General features: G+C 42.2%; 1 protein-coding gene across 1 annotated transcript in view; it reads right to left on the reverse strand.

The window, feature by feature from the left end:
* Nucleotides 1-379: 379 nt before the first annotated feature.
* LOC125384321 (xanthine dehydrogenase/oxidase-like) overlaps nt 380-18329 on the reverse strand; it is a 28219-nt gene continuing 10269 nt past the window's right edge. Inside the window, exons 13-32 of the mRNA XM_048403299.1 lie at nt 17839-18023; nt 17521-17683; nt 16635-17061; nt 15934-16542; nt 15585-15763; nt 15225-15344; nt 14537-14758; nt 14390-14453; nt 13845-13914; nt 13191-13278; nt 12870-12956; nt 12223-12414; nt 9068-9166; nt 8289-8411; nt 7773-7847; nt 4770-4822; nt 4266-4467; nt 3188-3355; nt 2337-2504; nt 380-704 (exon numbers count right to left, since the gene is read on the reverse strand). Coding sequence (XP_048259256.1) covers nt 651-704; nt 2337-2504; nt 3188-3355; nt 4266-4467; nt 4770-4822; nt 7773-7847; nt 8289-8411; nt 9068-9166; nt 12223-12414; nt 12870-12956; nt 13191-13278; nt 13845-13914; nt 14390-14453; nt 14537-14758; nt 15225-15344; nt 15585-15763; nt 15934-16542; nt 16635-17061; nt 17521-17683; nt 17839-18023 — 3348 coding nt within the window. The 3' untranslated portion in view covers nt 380-650. The remainder of the gene's footprint in view (nt 705-2336; nt 2505-3187; nt 3356-4265; nt 4468-4769; nt 4823-7772; nt 7848-8288; nt 8412-9067; nt 9167-12222; nt 12415-12869; nt 12957-13190; nt 13279-13844; nt 13915-14389; nt 14454-14536; nt 14759-15224; nt 15345-15584; nt 15764-15933; nt 16543-16634; nt 17062-17520; nt 17684-17838; nt 18024-18329) is intronic.

Here is an 18329-nt window from a genome sequence, read left to right on the forward strand (position 1 = left end):
CCCTCATGTGTAATACCAATTTTACGAAACTCATGAATAGTTCTGGTATACCAGAACTATTCACTTGTTTCATAAAATTGGTATTACACGGGAGGGAGTTTAGTATTCTATATGTATCTGTCCCTCATGAATGAATGCCGGACATCTTACATTCACCCATAATTCCCTGTAGCTCCTTCATTATTCTCTAAGTATTTTCCACCTTGTAGAAAATAGTACTCTTGAATCGATATATTGTTTTGATACGGACAGACAAAGACATATGTCTTCTCAACAGTGTTTTTTCCTACTTATTTTCAAAACGCATAAGCATGTATAGTACATGACCTTCCAACCTCAAACCTTGGAATTATATATAATTATATTTTGCTTTTTTTGCAAATGTTTATCGTTGTAAAGGGTCCATATAGCTAGGTGTTTCAACCATATATAACACTTTCTTCGAACAATTACATGAAAGGTAACCCGACGTGGAGGTTTCGAATGGAAATAAACCGTACAAAATTACAAAACAATGCTCCATTACCACAATTCTCTTTCAGCACAGTCACCGTGTCAATAACTAGTTACATGTATGACAACTAGTATCTTCCCATGCGAAATCACAATATGTCAACTCGCCCAATCCACACTGCCATCACAGGGTGCCTCTAGGACAGGTCTATCGTCGTCGGAGTATATGCGTCGTCTGACGAATGATGGATCTGTTGAAAAAAACTTCAGCATTACTCGTTTAAGAGTCTAGGCGTCTGATTGGCAAGTCAACCACACGACTTTCGTCTTGTGTCGCCTTTGCAAGTGTTTGTGACGGGTGCCACTGGTGTGTTTGGATGCTCTCACCTTTTTCGCCAACGCTTGTATCATCTTTATTTGATAGTGATTCATAACACATGCTTATAATATAGGTTGAATCGTTCAATGGACTCTTGACCCGTGAAGATTCTGGGGTAGAATAGGTCTTCAGCAACCCACGCTTGCCATAAAAGGTGACTATGCTTGTCGTAAAAGGCGACTAACGGGATCGGGTGGTCAGGCTCGCTGACTTGGTTGATACATTTCATCGATCCCACTTGCGTGGATCGATGCTCATGATATCAATCACTGGATTGTCAGGTCCAGACTCGATTATTTACAGACCGCCGTCATATAGCTGGAATATTGCTGAGTTCGGCGTTAAACAACAAACCAACCAACCAACCAATCAATGGACTCTTATTAGAGATTTCGTATCATAAAGGAAAGGTTTTTGTTGCTTTCAGCCACAAGGCTCTACGGATATAATGACGTCATAATGTTTGACGTGACGTCTCTCGCTCGTCACTCTTTACTCTGTTACCATACCAACGGTCTGCGAGATAGCATTTACATTTTACACGCAAATATTTCACCGAAATAGATTCTTTGTAACTGACCTCGTAATTATAAATCCGTTGTATGTGTCAATTCGGCTCGTAAAACCAATATCACACCGCTGGTGACAAATTTGTATATGAAATATAAAACGCAAACGACAAATAAGCCAGTCTCGATTATCCGCCGAAACACGATATTGGACGTAAAAAGCAAACGAGCGGTGCAAGGAATAATATAAATGGATCACTGAAAATCAGTGATGACATCCGGTGTTTGCGGAAAGCCCAGGGTATGAACATTCATTATATGATATCCACTGCCCTGGCTGCAATCGCAGCGTGTATTCAAATATCTACGCAATTAAGATATGATGAAATGCAACCAAGTCAGCGAGTCCTACCACCCGATCCCGTTAGTCGCCTTTTACGACAAGCATAGTCGCCTTTTACGACAAGCATGGTTGCCTTTTATGACAAGTATGGGCTGCTGAAGACCTATTCTACCCCGGATCTTCACGGTTTGTATTCAAATTGGAAGTGTACACCAAAAGTAAATAATCCCAGTAGAGATTTGCACTATTTGTATATACTCCGGTGACTGAAAATGTTTTGACCACAGATCTTAGGCTGACGTTGGTGTCAAGTGTGATGTGTTTGTTCGTTCGTTCGTTCGTTTGTTTGTTGTTTAACGCGGCACTCAGTAATATTCCAGCTATATGACGACTTGTAAATATTCGAGACTTGACAAGACATTCAAGTGACTGATGTTATGAGCATCGACCCATGGCGTTCGGGTAAGATGATGGGCTATCAACAGAATTACCGAGCTTGAGCACCTGATCATTTTACCCGCGTCTTACGACAAGCATTGCCTGGTTGGGATCTATTCTAACCCGAAATCCAACGGCGTGTGAAAAGTCAATGTGGGGTGATGCATATGACGAAATGTTAATTTCTAATGATGAATCTTATTAGGTGTGTAACCTTTTGAGTAAACTGGTCCTGACACGCCATTCTGACTGCTTCAGGAGTAGCAGGACAGTCCAGCTGGAACCGGTCTGTGCAGCCTGCATCTGCTCTGGCTGATTTGACGGCGTCAGCGATGGCGAAGAATGCAGATAGTGAAAGAACCACTGACATGTCGGTAACACCCTGCAAGATGATGGACACGGATCTAAATGAGCATTTGTATGGTTCTGAGTGGTAATGAGAAGTGAGTGAGTGAGTGAGTATGGTTTTACGCCGCTTTTAGCAATAGTCCAGCAATATCACGCTGGGGGACTCCAGAAATGGACTTCACACAATGTACCAATGTGGGGAATCGAACCCTTGTCTTCGGCGTGACGAGCGAACGCTTAAACCACTAGGCTACCCCAACGCCCCTGAAACATAGTGCATGTATACTTCTGTATGTACAGCAGGACGTTCAGGGGTAGTTCCGTACCCTATCTCCCACATGGCGATCATTATTCCATTGACAATGAGAAAAGACTTAATTGTGTCAGTGAGATGGGGTTAGCGCCGCTTTGAAAAGCATTGATTTATTGTTACAGTATTCCACTTAGCGGTGTGTCTGCTTTGGTTTCTGGCGTGCAAAAGGGACGCAACTCTGCAAAAAGACATGCGACGCCTTTGACGACTGGGTCCCCCGTGCCCCCAAAAGACCTTAGACAGTATACGTAAGTACATTTTATGATGCAGTGATATTTCATCATGGTGTGTATTTGGGAAGAGCGTGACACTGATAAATACTGGCAGCTTCAAAATACCTTAAACCTGAATCACCTTATCTCGGTGTTGGAACCCCTTCCAGATTAACAAAGTGTTCTACCAACCTTCGACTCGTCCATTGTCCTGTCATTGTCGACATCTTTTAGCAGGTGAACGTTCATCTGGGTGGGTATATTCCCGATGGAAGGTATCTTGTAGGTGCCGGGCCCCTGGGTGAGCAGCATCCCGCTAGGGGTGAGTTGGTAGTCCTCAAGGACGTATAGACCGTAGCCCTGTACAGAGGAAGGGACAATGAGTAGGTCGGAAAGCATGGTGAAGAAGTGAGTATGATGTTACGCCTTTCTAGCAATATCCCATCAAAGCCACAACGGAGGATACCAGAAATAGGCTTCACACATTGAACCCAGGTGGGGATAGAACCTGCGTCTTTGGCGTGACGAATGAACACTTTAACCACTAGGCTACCCCACAGCCCAATGTTTCTATACATGGCAATGCTGCTATAAAGTTCATATGCAGGCTCACGCTGTCACTATATACTTTGTGATGGTGTTGTGTTTGTAGATTTACTAAATAGTAATCGTTCGGATGTATGGCTGATAGAGGTTCGCTGTACTAAACCATTGATGACTTTCCAAGGTACCTTAAAGTCACATTTAAAGTCACAAAGTCTTTTAAAGACATGGCTGTTCTGGTATAAATTATTGGTTTAACAATGTACTTCTCCGACAACAAACTGTCACAAAAACCTGCTTTTCACAAGGGTATAACGGTGTAGCGCTGCGACGCGTCACTGAATGCCATTCAACACAAATGAACAAAATGTCAATAAAGCGACTGAACACTTTCCATATCCAATAGAAATCTCGTGTCGATGATTTAGAAATGTCCCCCACGTGACTCTTTGAAAGCTTTACTGAGGCCTTGAATGATGTAACCTTGATCAAACAACTTCTGAGCCACGATCGTATGACACTCCCATCACAGGAGGATTCCTGGGTAGAATAGGTTCCTGATGAGGGGCTAAACTTAGGGTCAGGTGGCAACAATGTGTGACAAGCCTGATTGTGTGTCTTCGTACCCTGGCAGCAAGGGTCGTTGATCATACACTCACTCACTCATTCACACACCCATTCACCAAACGCCCACCCACTAACCCAAACAAAAAACAAACAAACCCACTAGCATAAATGCACCCTCAATCTGGCCAATGTCGACCGCTTTGTTTGCACTGCGACCGGCGTCAATGACGAGATCAGTCCTGGTCACGCGAAGCTCCCCACTCAAACAGTCGACCTCGACCTCAGAACAGCTGGCGCCACACACAACGTAGTTCCGGTCAGAGTCGTTGTCGCTAGCGGCGTCGCAGTGAAGACCAGGCGCCCTGTAGCAAAATGCGTCATTTTATAAACTGTGTTAAGCCGTTCCGTCCGTGTAAACGACTACTTAATAACTATGTAATGTAATTATAACTCAAATATTAATGTTCTGGTGTTCCCCGCTGTGATTTTTCTTGAGTGTTGCTTAAAGCGGCGGAAGACCGAAATCCCTTATTTACTCACTCAAAAATCAATGTAACAAATTTTAAAATGGCCACAACAAAGACGACATGTATTCCGTGTATATTTAGACGTTTATATCATTTCGCTAAGATACATCTTATGACGGTTTGCTAATTGCTGTTACCTGTAGACACCAGAAGCCATCAGGTCGACTCTTTCGTTGACCGCAGCAAGAACCTGCAGAACAGAAACCGCTAAAAGTAGGCATCTGTATAGTTCAGTGTAAAGTACCAATACGATCCATATCTTAACATCTACGCACGGTCATGCAAGAGCATTGATAGTTTATTTTCTAGAATAAGGCCGTAGTAGTATTTTAATGGTTGTACTTTGATAAGTAATTAGTGAGAGAGACCTACCAGACACTATTTTGATGGTTGTACTTTGATCGGAAATCAGATCTTAGTGAGAATGAGCGACCTACCATATCCTATTTTGATTGTTGTACTTTGATCGGAAATCAAAACTTAGTGAGAATGACCGAATTACCAGATCCTATTTTGATGGTTGTACTTTGATCGGAAATCAGAACTTAGTGAGAATGAGCTACCTACCAGATCCTATTTTGATGGTTGTACTTTGATCGGAAATCAGTACTTAGTGAGAATGAGCTACCTACCATATTCTATTTTGATGGTTGTACTTTGATCGGAAATCAGAACTTAGTGAGAATGAGCGAATTACCAGATCCTATGTTGATGGTTGTACTTTGATCGGAAATCAGAACTTAGTGGGAATGAGAGACCTCCCGGGTCCTACTTTGATGGTTGTACTTTGATCGGAAATCAGAACTTAGTGTGAATGAGAGACCTACCAGATCCTATTTTGATGGTTGTACTTTGATCGGAAATCAGAACTTAGTGAGAATGAGCGACCTACCAGATCATATGTTGATGGTTGTACTTTGATCGGAAATCAGTTCTTAGTGGGAATGAGAGACCTCCCGGGTCCTATTTTGATGGTTGTACTTTGATCGGAAATAGGTACATAGAGAATGAGCGACCTACCACATCCTATTTTGATGGTTGTGCTTTGATCGGAAATCAGAACTTAGTGAGAATGACCGAATTACCAGATCCTAATTTGATGGTTGTACTTTGATCGGAAATCAGAACTTAGTGAGAATGAGCGACCTACCACATCCTATTTGATGGTTGTACTTTGATCGGAAATCAGAACTTTGTGAGAATGACCGAATTACCAGATCCTATTTTGATGGTTGTACTTTGATCGGAAATCAGAACTTAGTGAGAATGAGCTACCTTCCATATTCTATTTTGATGGTTGTACTTTGATCGGAACTCAGTACTAAGAGAATGAGAGACCTACCAGATCCTATTTTGATGGTTGTACTTTGATCGGAAATCAGTACTAAGAGAATGAGCGACCTACCACATCCTATTTGGATGGTTGTACTTTGATCGGAAATCAGAACTTAGTGAGAATGACCGAATTACCAGATCCTATTTTGATGGTTGTACTTTGATCGGAAATCAGAACTTAGTGAGAATGAGCTACCTACCATATTCTATTTAGATGGTTGTACTTTGATCGGAAATCAGAACTAAGTGAGAATGAGCGACCTACCACATCCTATTTTGATGGTTGTACTTTGATCGGAAATCAGTACTAAGAGAATGAGCGACCTACCAGATCCTATTTGGATGGTTGTACTTTGATCGGAAATCAGTACTTATTGAGAATGAGCGACCTACCAGATCCTATTTTGATGGTTGTACTTTGATCGGAAATCAGTACTTATTGAGAATGAGCGGCCTACCAGATCCTATTTTGATGGTTGTACTTTGATCGGAAATCAGTACTAAGAGAATGAGCGACCTACCACATCCTATTTGGATGGTTGTACTTTGATCGGAAATCAGTACTTAGTCAGAATGAGCGACCTACCAGATCCTATTTTGATGGTTGCACTTTGATCGGAAATCAGTACTTAGTCAGAATGAGCGACCTACCAGATCCTATTTTGATGGTTGTACTTTGATCGGAAATCAGTACTAAGAGAATGAGCGACCTACCACATCCTATTTGGATGGTTGTACTTTGATCGGAAATCAGTACTTAGTCAGAATGAGCGACCTACCAGATCCTATTTTGATGGTTGTACTTTGATCGGAAATCAGTACTTAGTGAGAATGAGCGACCTACCACATCCTATTTTAAAGGTTGTACATTGATCGGAAATCAGTACTAAGAGAATGAGAGACCTACCATATCCTATTTTGATGGTTGTACTTTGATCGGAAATCAGTACTAAGAGAATGAGCGACCTACCAGATCCTATTTTGATGGTTGTACTTTGATCGGAAATCAGTACTTATTGAGAATGAGCGACCTACCAGATCCTATTTTGATGGTTGTACTTTGATCGGAAATCAGTACTTATTGAGAATGAGCGGCCTACCAGATCCTATTTTGATGGTTGTACTTTGATCGGAAATCAGTACTAAGAGAATGAGCGACCTACCACATCCTATTTGGATGGTTGTACTTTGATCGGAAATCAGTACTTAGTCAGAATGAGCGACCTACCAGATCCTATTTTGATGGTTGCACTTTGATCGGAAATCAGTACTTAGTCAGAATGAGCGACCTACCAGATCCTATTTTGATGGTTGTACTTTGATCGGAAATCAGTACTAAGAGAATGAGCGACCTACCACATCCTATTTGGATGGTTGTACTTTGATCGGAAATCAGTACTTAGTCAGAATGAGCGACCTACCAGATCCTATTTTGATGGTTGTACTTTGATCGGAAATCAGTACTTAGTGAGAATGAGCGACCTACCACATCCTATTTTAAAGGTTGAACACTGATCGGAAATCAGTACTAAGAGAATGAGAGACCTACCATATCCTATTTTGATGGTTGTACTTTGATCGGAAATCAGTACTTAGTGACAATGAGCGGCCTACCAGATCCTATTTTGATGGTTTTACATTGATCGGAAATCAGTACTAAGAGAATGAGCGGCCTACCAGATCCTATTTTTATGGTTGTACATTGATCGGAAATCAGTACTAAGAGAATGAGCGACCTACCACATCCTATTTGGATGGTTGTACTTTGATCGGAAATCAGTACTTAGTGAGAATGAGCGACCTACCACATCCTCCCACGTTTCATCAGAGCTGACACCAATAAAAGGTAATAGGCGGCCATAGAGTATCTGACACGCATCCTGGAGATGAAAAATGATGAGACGTGCATTGAAAAAAACCCACGAGAATTTACCTAAAACCTCCGGCCAAAATAGTATACAAACAGCTCACTGTTACTTACATGCAATCAGTATACTCCATGTGAAATGTAAAATACCACTAAACACTTTAAGGTTGTGCTTATTACGTAACAGTCTTGGGCCCACTTGCACACATCTATCTTAGCGCTATGATGATCGCAACTCCCATACTTTAACATAGGCTTAGGACAGTATTTGCGCTAAGATCGCTTTGTGAAAGTGGGCCCAGGTTACTAATTCAACTATGACAGGCTAACGCAAGGATAATGGGTTTCGCCTCGTTGTTAGGCACAGGGCACAGCCCATTTGCAAAGTGCACAAAAGAACAGACAGACTATAATGTTGAACTTTACGTCCTTGTAAAGAACCAACACGACTGACCAGCACCGCAAGGCCCCAGATGTCTTCATTGGTTGCGTCTGCATTAAGTGACGGGTTGCCAGTCTCGCTGCTCTCATCAATCCGGACGAAGGATGTGGGCACATTTAGCTCATCACTGACGATCTGTTGGACATAAACTAGGCAGTTGGTTGTGTAGGTTTGTGAATGCAGATTACATGGTATTGTATTGTAACTATAGTCTGACTATAGTCAGTACCGCTCAAGTACCTTCTCAGGGAACCACATGAGTTTGTTTGTTTGTTTGTTGTTTAACTCCACACTCAGTAATATTCCAGCTCTATGACGGTGGTCTGTAAATAATCAAATCTGGTTCTGACCCTCCAGTGATTGACATCATGAGCATCGATCCACGCAATTGGGATACGATGACATGCATCAACCCTGACCAGCCGATCACGTTAGTCACCTCTTACGACAAGCATAGTCGCCTTTTACGGCAAGCATGGGTTGCTGAAGACCTATTCTACCCCGGATCTTCACGGGTCTTGAAATTGTTGTACGTTGACTTTTACATTACAATCAGTTTCCATCAATATCACAGAAGCGCACCAAATACCATGAATAACAGTCACTGTGATTTCTATCCACTATTAGCTCAGGTTGAAGTAATCATTGATCTTCACGGATTCGTTTGAGGGTACTGTTTAGACACCGTCTCGAGTGGTTTAGAGTTTCTACGGAAGTGTATTGAATTGTGAAGCCACCGGAATCTTCTTCGTTTGTATAATGTCATGAGTTATGTGATCGTGGACACCTACCTGGACCATCTGGGTGTTATCGCTATGCCCCGGCGTCCCCCCGACCGGCGAGATGACGACAGATCCATCCGCGTCAATCTTCACAGTGACACTCACCTCCTGGGGAAGTACAAATGTATAATATACATAGGTGTGAATGTTAGGTGTAAATGTCATGTGTAAAAGACAGATGTGAATGTTTAATATAAATATCAAGTGTAAAAGATAGGCGTAAATGTTTTGTGTAAATGTCAAATGTAAAGGGCAGATGTGAATGGCTGGTGTAAATGCCAAGTGTAAAAGATAGATGTGAATGGTTGGTGGCAATGTCATTTGTAAATCTGAAGACTTAGGAGGAAATCGAGTTGGATGTGAATTAATGAGCACAGGCATAATTATACAATCCCACAACGTTTGAAAAGTAAATACTGGCAACGCTTAATAACATGATTATCCTGAAACATGTTGCATAACAAAACATCAAATGGAAGGATATGCATTCTGTTGGCATTTCTTTAGTGTATTTTCAAACTAATCTGCTTGAGTACGGAGTTGGGTGAACAACACGGAACGCGGTTGCAACCTATCAAAGATTCGTGTTGTACTGACCTGATGTATGTTGTATTCTGCTGCAGGACAAGCAATGGCGACTCTCACTGGTACCATTGATATGCCGCGCTTCCTCCATCTATTCTCACTACATATAGGACAGAGAAACAGCATGACATACATTGCGGGACAGACAAAAAGTGAGATTATCGTGTACAAGCATTATCTTATATACTCCCGTTAGCAATAATTATACACGTATATTCCCGTGAGTGAGTGAGATGGGTTTTACGTTGCTTTGAACAATAATTGATGCATGTTTTAGATGTGTACCATTTCGGTGAAACCCAGGAACACGGTTATGGTGCTGACAAACCTAGAAGCATAATTAGTGCGCATTCAGCGCATTACTGAACCACAGCAGACGACTAATGCATATTTATAGAAAAAAAACCTTTGACTCATTAAATGCTTATGTTATGTAGTATTACATGCACCAAGTAGATTACTACTACTACTACTACTACTACTACTACTACTACTACTTCTACTACTACTACTACTACTACTACTTAAAATAATGTGCAAGGATCACCCAAACCTCTTTGCTGCATTTTTTATTTTAATCTGTAAATAATAATTATAATAATAATAATAATAATAAAAATAATAAAAATAATAATAATAAAAAATAAATAAAAAATAAATAAAAAATAAATAAAAAATAAAGCGACAAAACCCTTTCCATATCCAATATCTAAGAAAAAACCACTGAAAGAAGATCATAACATAATTGACACGATTTGACTGCGTTAAGAGGACGTTAATTATTTATTACACATTGTACGTTATTCAGTTATCAGTTTGTTTCTTGTCTTCATCTCTCTGTGTTTGCTTTGGTTACCTGTTGAATTTATCAACCTCCTTTCGACGTTTCTCAAACTGGGAGTCCATCACACATTCATCCCAACAACGCCTGACATTGCAGGGAGACAACTCCATACAAAGTGCAACGTCATCAGTTTTGTACATGTTGATCAAGCGAACCTGGAAATAAATTCAAGAAAGCGATTAACTCGAGATTCTAAAGCATTAACTGGATTGAGAAAATATATGTGAAGACTTCCTGAGAAATGAAGCATCATATATAATAATTAATGTTAAGTTTATATGATATACGGCTTTTCTACATAACCGTGAAACTGATGTCGATAAATGAAGTCACACGTACTAAGTGCCATTGGGCAGGTATACAATAATGAAATAAAACTTATCAGAATTGACATTGACATCCAAAACTGGATGAGATCAAGCGATATCTACACTGTAGATATCGCTGCAATGAAATTACATCACAATGCTTTGAAGAACATTGTGACGTCAATGGTTAAAATGACGTCACAATCAAATGACATCACCAATGGCTCCTATTGAAGCTGTTAGCAGTACTTTTTACACTGAAGACACTACTTATTACTGTCTACAAATTGAGAAAGCTGGAAGAATGATGTTGGATGATAGATAAAACCTCACCCTTGTGTGAACACTCGATGATAAAAGTGGCAAAAATCCTCGGCAAGCTTCGGAATTCTTCCACTTTTATCAACTCGTGTTGATATATTTGACATCAAAAGACACTCGGGTGAGATTCTCTATATCTCTTTAGGTGACTTCACATATTAGGAGCATTTCTATGGTGGCATAAGGTCGCCACCGTGGTCTAGTGGATATAGCGTCTGCCCGGAGAGTGGAGGTCGGGAGTTAGATCTCCGGCCGCGTCATACAAAACGACCTTAAAAGATGCAACTTGTTACCGAGCCTGGGGCTCAGTGTATCAGCGGTGTATATGTGTTAAGCTGCGGCATGGTATGTCAGTGGGCTTGCGCTTTGAAATAGGCATTAGTGCGGACTACTAAAAGCAGCCACACACACGCACGCACGCACGCACGCACGCACGCACGTCGCAATAACCTTGAAAGCGACGTTAAACCCCAATTCACCTCACCTCACACCACCTCACCAATGGCGACATTGACTTTTATGCATAGCGCATAATGGCTTTCTTCAATAACACCTGTGTTATCACTGTAACCTTTCCATGATTCGTGAGCTATTGATTATGAAATTATATCATTCTGTCTTCTATTTTGGGAGGTCGCTGTTCCTCTTGACACTGTTTACTCTTAAAATCATGATATCTAGGGACGGTTGGGTAGCCTAGTGGTTAAAGAGTTGACTCATCTCGCGAACACGGGTTCGACTCCCGGCATGGAACAATGTGTGAATAAAAACGACAACACCCCATAATCATAAGAAATCATTCTAAAGCGTTGAAGATGCATATTAAGCATGTGCTTATGAATCACTATCTAGTGACACCAAGTGTTCGAAAATGATGAGCGTAAAGGTGGCACCCGTCACAAACACATGCAAAGGCAATTCAATTTTCCCCCAGAACATTTCCTGAAAGTCATTGCTTGTGTCATCCGCCTTGGAAAAGCTGATATTGCTAACAACTACTTATAACTCACTTACCCATTGACGCATTTATTGCCCCAATTTTGCATAAGGGGTTTTCATTGTTGTGAGAACAATATAGATGGATATTAAAAAGATGGACACAACACCTGTTCTGGTTTTTTTTGAAGGGTGTCTGCTACTAGCTGTATCATCTGCTCGGTAACCAGGGTGACTTGTGGGACGCCAAATCCTTGAAGCGGTGTGTTAGAGGGTAGGTTCGTTTTGCAAGAGTGCCCTCTGAATGTCAAGTTGGGGATGCTGTAACTGGCGTCGACGTGCATCATCATCTGATGAACCACCTTCAGGTCAATAATGAGAACGTTTTAACAACATCATCACACGAATAGATTCAAACTGGAATGACGCTGCTTAGGTATGGAAAACTCGTGTAAGGTCTCACAGATTTTGTATTCGTCCATGCATAAGAGTGATAAATTTCGTAATACTACAGGGGAATATACGTCTCAGTCGTCTAAGGCTGTGCAGAGTTGAGTTCCTTAGGCGGGCCCGGATCCTATGATCGTGGGTTCGAATTCGACATCTGTTCTTGGTTTCTCAGCACTGTACACGCGCCCGTAGCTTTTAATCGTAACTGTCTCAGACTTTGACATGCTCCTAAGCTGACATGTCCAAATAGAACTGAAATACGTGCCGCCTGACTCATAAAAATGTTATATTTGTATGTTAAAAAAGTAAGGTGTAGTCGTCAACAAATTGTCATTAGAAAAGCAGAGACGCGTTTAACATTACACACCTCCCGTGACTGATCCACTGACATCCCTGCGTTCACGTAGATGTTGACACTGTAGGCGATGATATTGCCGTCACTGTTAAATCCAACCTGTGAAAAGTGAACAGTATTATTTATTTGAATAACGAAGTATTTGGGTTGCGTCCCTTGTATTACCATGATCAACTGACTGTGAATTGGAATCCAAGATTTAGCCTGATCTTTTGTCTGTCAGTATAATCCTCTCCTCGTAGGTTTAACTACTGTTATACACACCCAAGACCTACGAAATTTGAAGCTTACTCATTAGAAATGTATACAAAACAAATCCTTGCAAAACTGTACCTTGTAATGTGCCCAGGTCGGGAACCGATTCCCAGTGATGGTCGTGTCAACGTGTCTGTCCAGAACACACCGTACAGGTCTCCCCAATCTGTGGGGTCAATTATAGTTGCACTTGATTGGAACGAGCTATTCGTGAGACATCTAAAACCGTTTCTGTTCCCCCCATCACAACAGGCTTAGCTGATTTACTGAGTGTTGGTCTTCGACCTTGTAACATCATTTCACAAGGTAAATCTTTGCATCGACAGAAAAAGGTATCTCAAAGGAGTTAGAAACCCGCATCTATTCTTTTGTTTGGAATCCCACTTATTTTGGATTATGGTTTCAGGAGACAGGTCTGGAGACCCCTACAGCAGTAACACTTTGATCTCAGCTGAGCTCAAGTCAATATGGCGATACATCCAATAGCTTCGAAACACTTGCGGTAAGTCTCTGAACCAAGTAAACATAATATACCAGCAAATATACTGTCATTGAGAATTTACAACTTTAGTAATATCGTTCAAGATTCAACACTGATTTTGCTGGAATAATGCTAAAAGCGGCGTATACTAGTACCCATACTAATTGGTCTTCGTTTCAAATTGAGCATACCGTAAATCCCATCTTAAAATTAACTGAAAGAAATATCAGTGTTACATGTGTTGTACTTACCCGTGGGCTGCCACAGCTGCTGGTAGGGTGGTGAGCAGGTTGCGTGTTTGTTTGCCATACAAAGGTTCCCCTAACCAAAAGAAAACAGATCATTTTATTGTAGTTATATACTTATGCAGTTACCTCCCTTTCACGTTAAGGGGGCACCGGTGGCCCAGTCGTCTAAGGCGCCGCGATTCGCTGTGCAGAGTTGCGTCCCTTGGACCCATAGAAACCAATGATTGTGGGTTCGAGTCCCGGTTCGCCCCGATTATGGTTTTAGGTTGTCAGCACCATACCCGTGCTCGTGGGTTTTACCGAAGTGGTAAACGTCGGAGACCTGCATCACTTCGGGCTTTTCTCCCACATTAAGCTGACACGTCGCGATATAACTGGAATACTGTTAAAAGCGGCGTTAAACCCAACTCACTTACTCACTCACCCTTTCACGTTAATCCCAAGTTAAAACATTATGTTTCCTTTGATAAGTCTCTCAACATAACCTTTGCTTAACAGCGTGTTTGTAAAAAAATCATTATATGTAGCTTATTATGCCAACGTCTTACCAGAACTTTTGACTTTGACGACGACCTTGTTTGAAGTTACTCCCAAAACCTTGCAGATGGATTCCTGGAACAGTATTAAATAAGGATACATAATTTACCTAAAATTGAAGTGCGCTTTGGAAACTGAATTTTCATTGCTTCTCCTACCTGTGAATATGATGCAGATTGTGTGCCGGTATAGACCTCTATCTTCCCATCCTCCACCCCCGGGATGACCAGGCTGCCCATTGTCTCCAGGTAGAAGTGTTCCTGGGCCCCGGTCCGAGCCTCCCCCTCCAGCACGTGGTCGCAGGTGTTGAAGGCAGACTCGGAGTCGCCACTGGTCAGAGTCTGGGGTTCTCCGTGGAAGGAGACGTTTTTTATTGCTTCCTGGAAAGGAATGATTCCCGCCAGGGCTGTCACATCACTCGAGTGAGTGAGTGAGTGAGTGAGTGAGTTTGATTTAACGCCGCTTTTAACATTATTCTAGTTATATCGCGCCGTGTCAGCTCAATGTGGGAGGACAGCCCGAAGTGATGCAGGTCTCAGACGTTTACCACTTCGGTGAAACCCACGAGCACGGGTATGGTGCTGACAAACCTAGAAACATAATCGGGGCGAACCGGGATTCGAACCCACAATCATAGGTTTCTGGCGTGCCCAAGGGACGCAACTCTGCACAGCGAATGGCGGCGCTTTAGACGACTGGGCCACCCGTGCCACCCACATCACTCGAAGGTGACGCCCTAAGCGACAATTATTCATAGCATTATTATGCTGGCTCTCCTGCCTCATCGACATGGGCTGTTGGTCTTACTTTCACTCTTTCATACTGAAAGACATGTAGCTGTGTAACCTTAATTGTAAGAATATACGGAAGGTCTTCGTAGACGATCTTGACCATAGAAGCAGCGTGTTCGGCGGATCGTGTACTCTCTGCAACAATGGCGCCTACAGTCTGACCGCGCCACAGCACCTTGTAAATGAACATTCACACGTTACCGTCACAGAATCGTCACAACTTGTTCAATATCAGGTAATTTTATTAAATTATGTATAGTTTGTGGAACTGGAAATATTTAAGGATTTTAACAATCAATGGAAATTAAATATTGATATTTAATGAAATAGATATAGTTTTTACACACATGCTTAGTAAGGTTTTATTAACGCACCTAGAATTGTGATTTAAACTATAACCAAACATTATATGCACCACGTCAGAGGCGAAAACCTCTTCTTGAGATCCCGGCTGTCCCCAGGTTGTCTCCCCTGGGATGTCTTTGTGCGTGATGAAGTCCACCACCCCAGACAGAGTGAGCGCCTCCGTAGCGTCAACACTGACAAGGCAAGCGTGTGGTCTCTCACTCAGCACCAGTGCCATAAATAATTCTCCTGCAATATACACTAGTAATGTCAGCATAGAAACTATGGAAACGGTGCACCATTTGAACCGTTGTGTGTTCGGGTATACATTTGTGGTGTTTAAGGGTCTACATTTTAAATCTACCATAAAATCCTACCACCTTCACTCGTCGCCATGCCACCAACATGAATAATCCCACCTTCCCCTGATGCCATCTCCCTAACATGGAGAATCTCACCTTCCCCTGATGCCATCTCCCCAACATGGAGAATCTCACCTTCTCCTGATGCCATCTCCCCAACATGGAGAATCTCACCTTCTCCTGATGCCATCTCCCTAACACGGAGAATCTCACCTTCCCCTGAAGCCATCTCCCCAACATGGAGAATCTCACCTTCTCCTGATGCCATCTCCCCAACATGGAGAATCTCACCTTCTCCTGATGCCATCTCCCCAACATGGAGAATCTCACCTTCCCCTGATGCCATCTCCCCAACATGGAGAATCTCTACTTCTCCTGATGCCATCTCCCCAACATGGAGAATCTCACCTTCCCCTGAAGCCATCTCCCCAACTTGGAGAATCTCACCTTCTCCTGATGCCATCTCCCCAACATGGAGAATCTCACCTTCTCCTGATGCCATCTCCCCAACATGGAGAATCTCACCTTCTCCTGATGCCATCTCCCCAACATGGAGAATCTCACCTTCTCCTGATGCCATCTCCCCAACATGGAGAATCTCACCTTCACCTGATGCCATCTCCCTAACATGGAGAATGTCACCTTTACTTGACGTCAAATCTCCCCCTTTGAGAATCTCACCTTACCTGATGCTATCTCACCAACATAGAGAATCACACCTTCACCTGATGCTATCTCACCAACATGGAGAATCTCACCTTCACTTGACGCCATCTCACCAACATGAACAATCTCACCTTCACTTGACGTCATGTAACTCACATGGCGAATCTCGCCTTTACTTGACGACATTTCACCAACATGGAGAATCCCACCTTCACTTGACGCCATCTCACCAACATAGTGAATCTCACCTTCACTTGACGCCATCTCACCAGCATGGAGAATCTCACCTTGAATTGACGCCATGTTACCCACATGGAAAGTCTCACCTTCACTTGCCGCAATGTCGTCCAGATACATTGTCTCTCCTGTAGCGCGTTGTATCACACACGTCCTCCCAATGTCGTCTGGTGGCTGACCGGAACTGACGTCATCGTACACGTGACTGGGACTTGGCAATGGGTAGTCGATGTCCGATAAAGCACTTCGGAAATGTCGGGGTATCTCTGATGCAGTCCCATTCTGTAAAGAGGAACACATCTTTTAGAACAAAATCTAAGTGAGCTGTTCTATTATACCCCGCTTTGAACACTTACATCGTGGCGAGTCAGCATACTATTGGAGGAAAGCCGGATATATTACCATGATGTGAAACCCACGAGCAATAGGTCGGGTGCTGACATGCCAAGATTCATGAACAGGGTGAATCACGGTTTCGGACCCACGATAATAGGCGCCTTTGACGACTAGGTGCCCCGTGTCCCGCAGGAAAAATATACACATTTGTACAGATTGCTGGGATATTGTATGCAAAGGTATGCCAGAGAGTAGTTCAATTAACATAAATTAAGTGACATTGATTTTGTTTCTAGTTTTGTTAATTACACACGCTCAACAACCATTTAATGACCTAACGTGTAACCTTTAACTGTAATGTATACTTGATAGATTGTATTAAAAAGGATAATGAGTTTTCCATACCTGATGACACAAAGCACGTTGTACAGACAGGTAGAACTTAAAGAAGAAGCTGGTTGTAAGTGATTGTCTGTATTCACACATCCCTCCAGGAACCCCCGGTTCCAGCTGCAGTTCCTCAGCCAACAGGGAGGTTGCCTTGGTTACCAGATCGCCCTGCCAACGACTGGAAAAACAAACATTATTACGTGTCTTGATTTGAACTTTGATATAAAAATTCATTAACGTTGATAAAACATTCGAATGTCAGTTGGTTTTGAAGATTAATGTTATATGATTTATTATGATTTATTTGAAATTTGAAAAAACGTATCCTAGTACCTGCCAATAAGTGCGTTCCTTGTGTTAGTTGCCAGGATGGTGGTCGGTGCCATGCACCCATAGGCAAGATAGATGTCTTTAACGATGTTTGAGTTGTCCTCAAATACGACTCTCATACCTGCATTGCATGTTGCAACACAACCTTCCTTCCTGCCTGCCTGCTTGTAGCCGTGGAAGAACTCGTTCTGAAAAGGATGTGTCCACGTGTCGTACATGTATGTAGACATTATATTTTCCAAGAGTCTTTAATAAATCAGCAATTCATATTCCCTGAGACGAAATAAACTGCCGAAAGAAAGAATACACCTTGTGTTATGACACAAACACAGAATAGTTATTATACGGGTGTCACCTTGGCTATTGTTATAATACGGCTATCACCTTGGATATGGTTATAATACGGGTATCACCTTGGATATGGTTATTATACGGGTGTCACCTTGGCTTTGGCTGTTATATGGGTGTCTCCTTGGATATGGTTATAACACGGG

The sequence above is a fragment of the Haliotis rufescens genome, unplaced genomic scaffold, assembly GCF_023055435.1.
Source record: "Haliotis rufescens isolate VD_foot unplaced genomic scaffold, xgHalRufe1.0.p SCAF_3, whole genome shotgun sequence".
Taxonomy (NCBI): domain Eukaryota; kingdom Metazoa; phylum Mollusca; class Gastropoda; order Lepetellida; family Haliotidae; genus Haliotis; species Haliotis rufescens.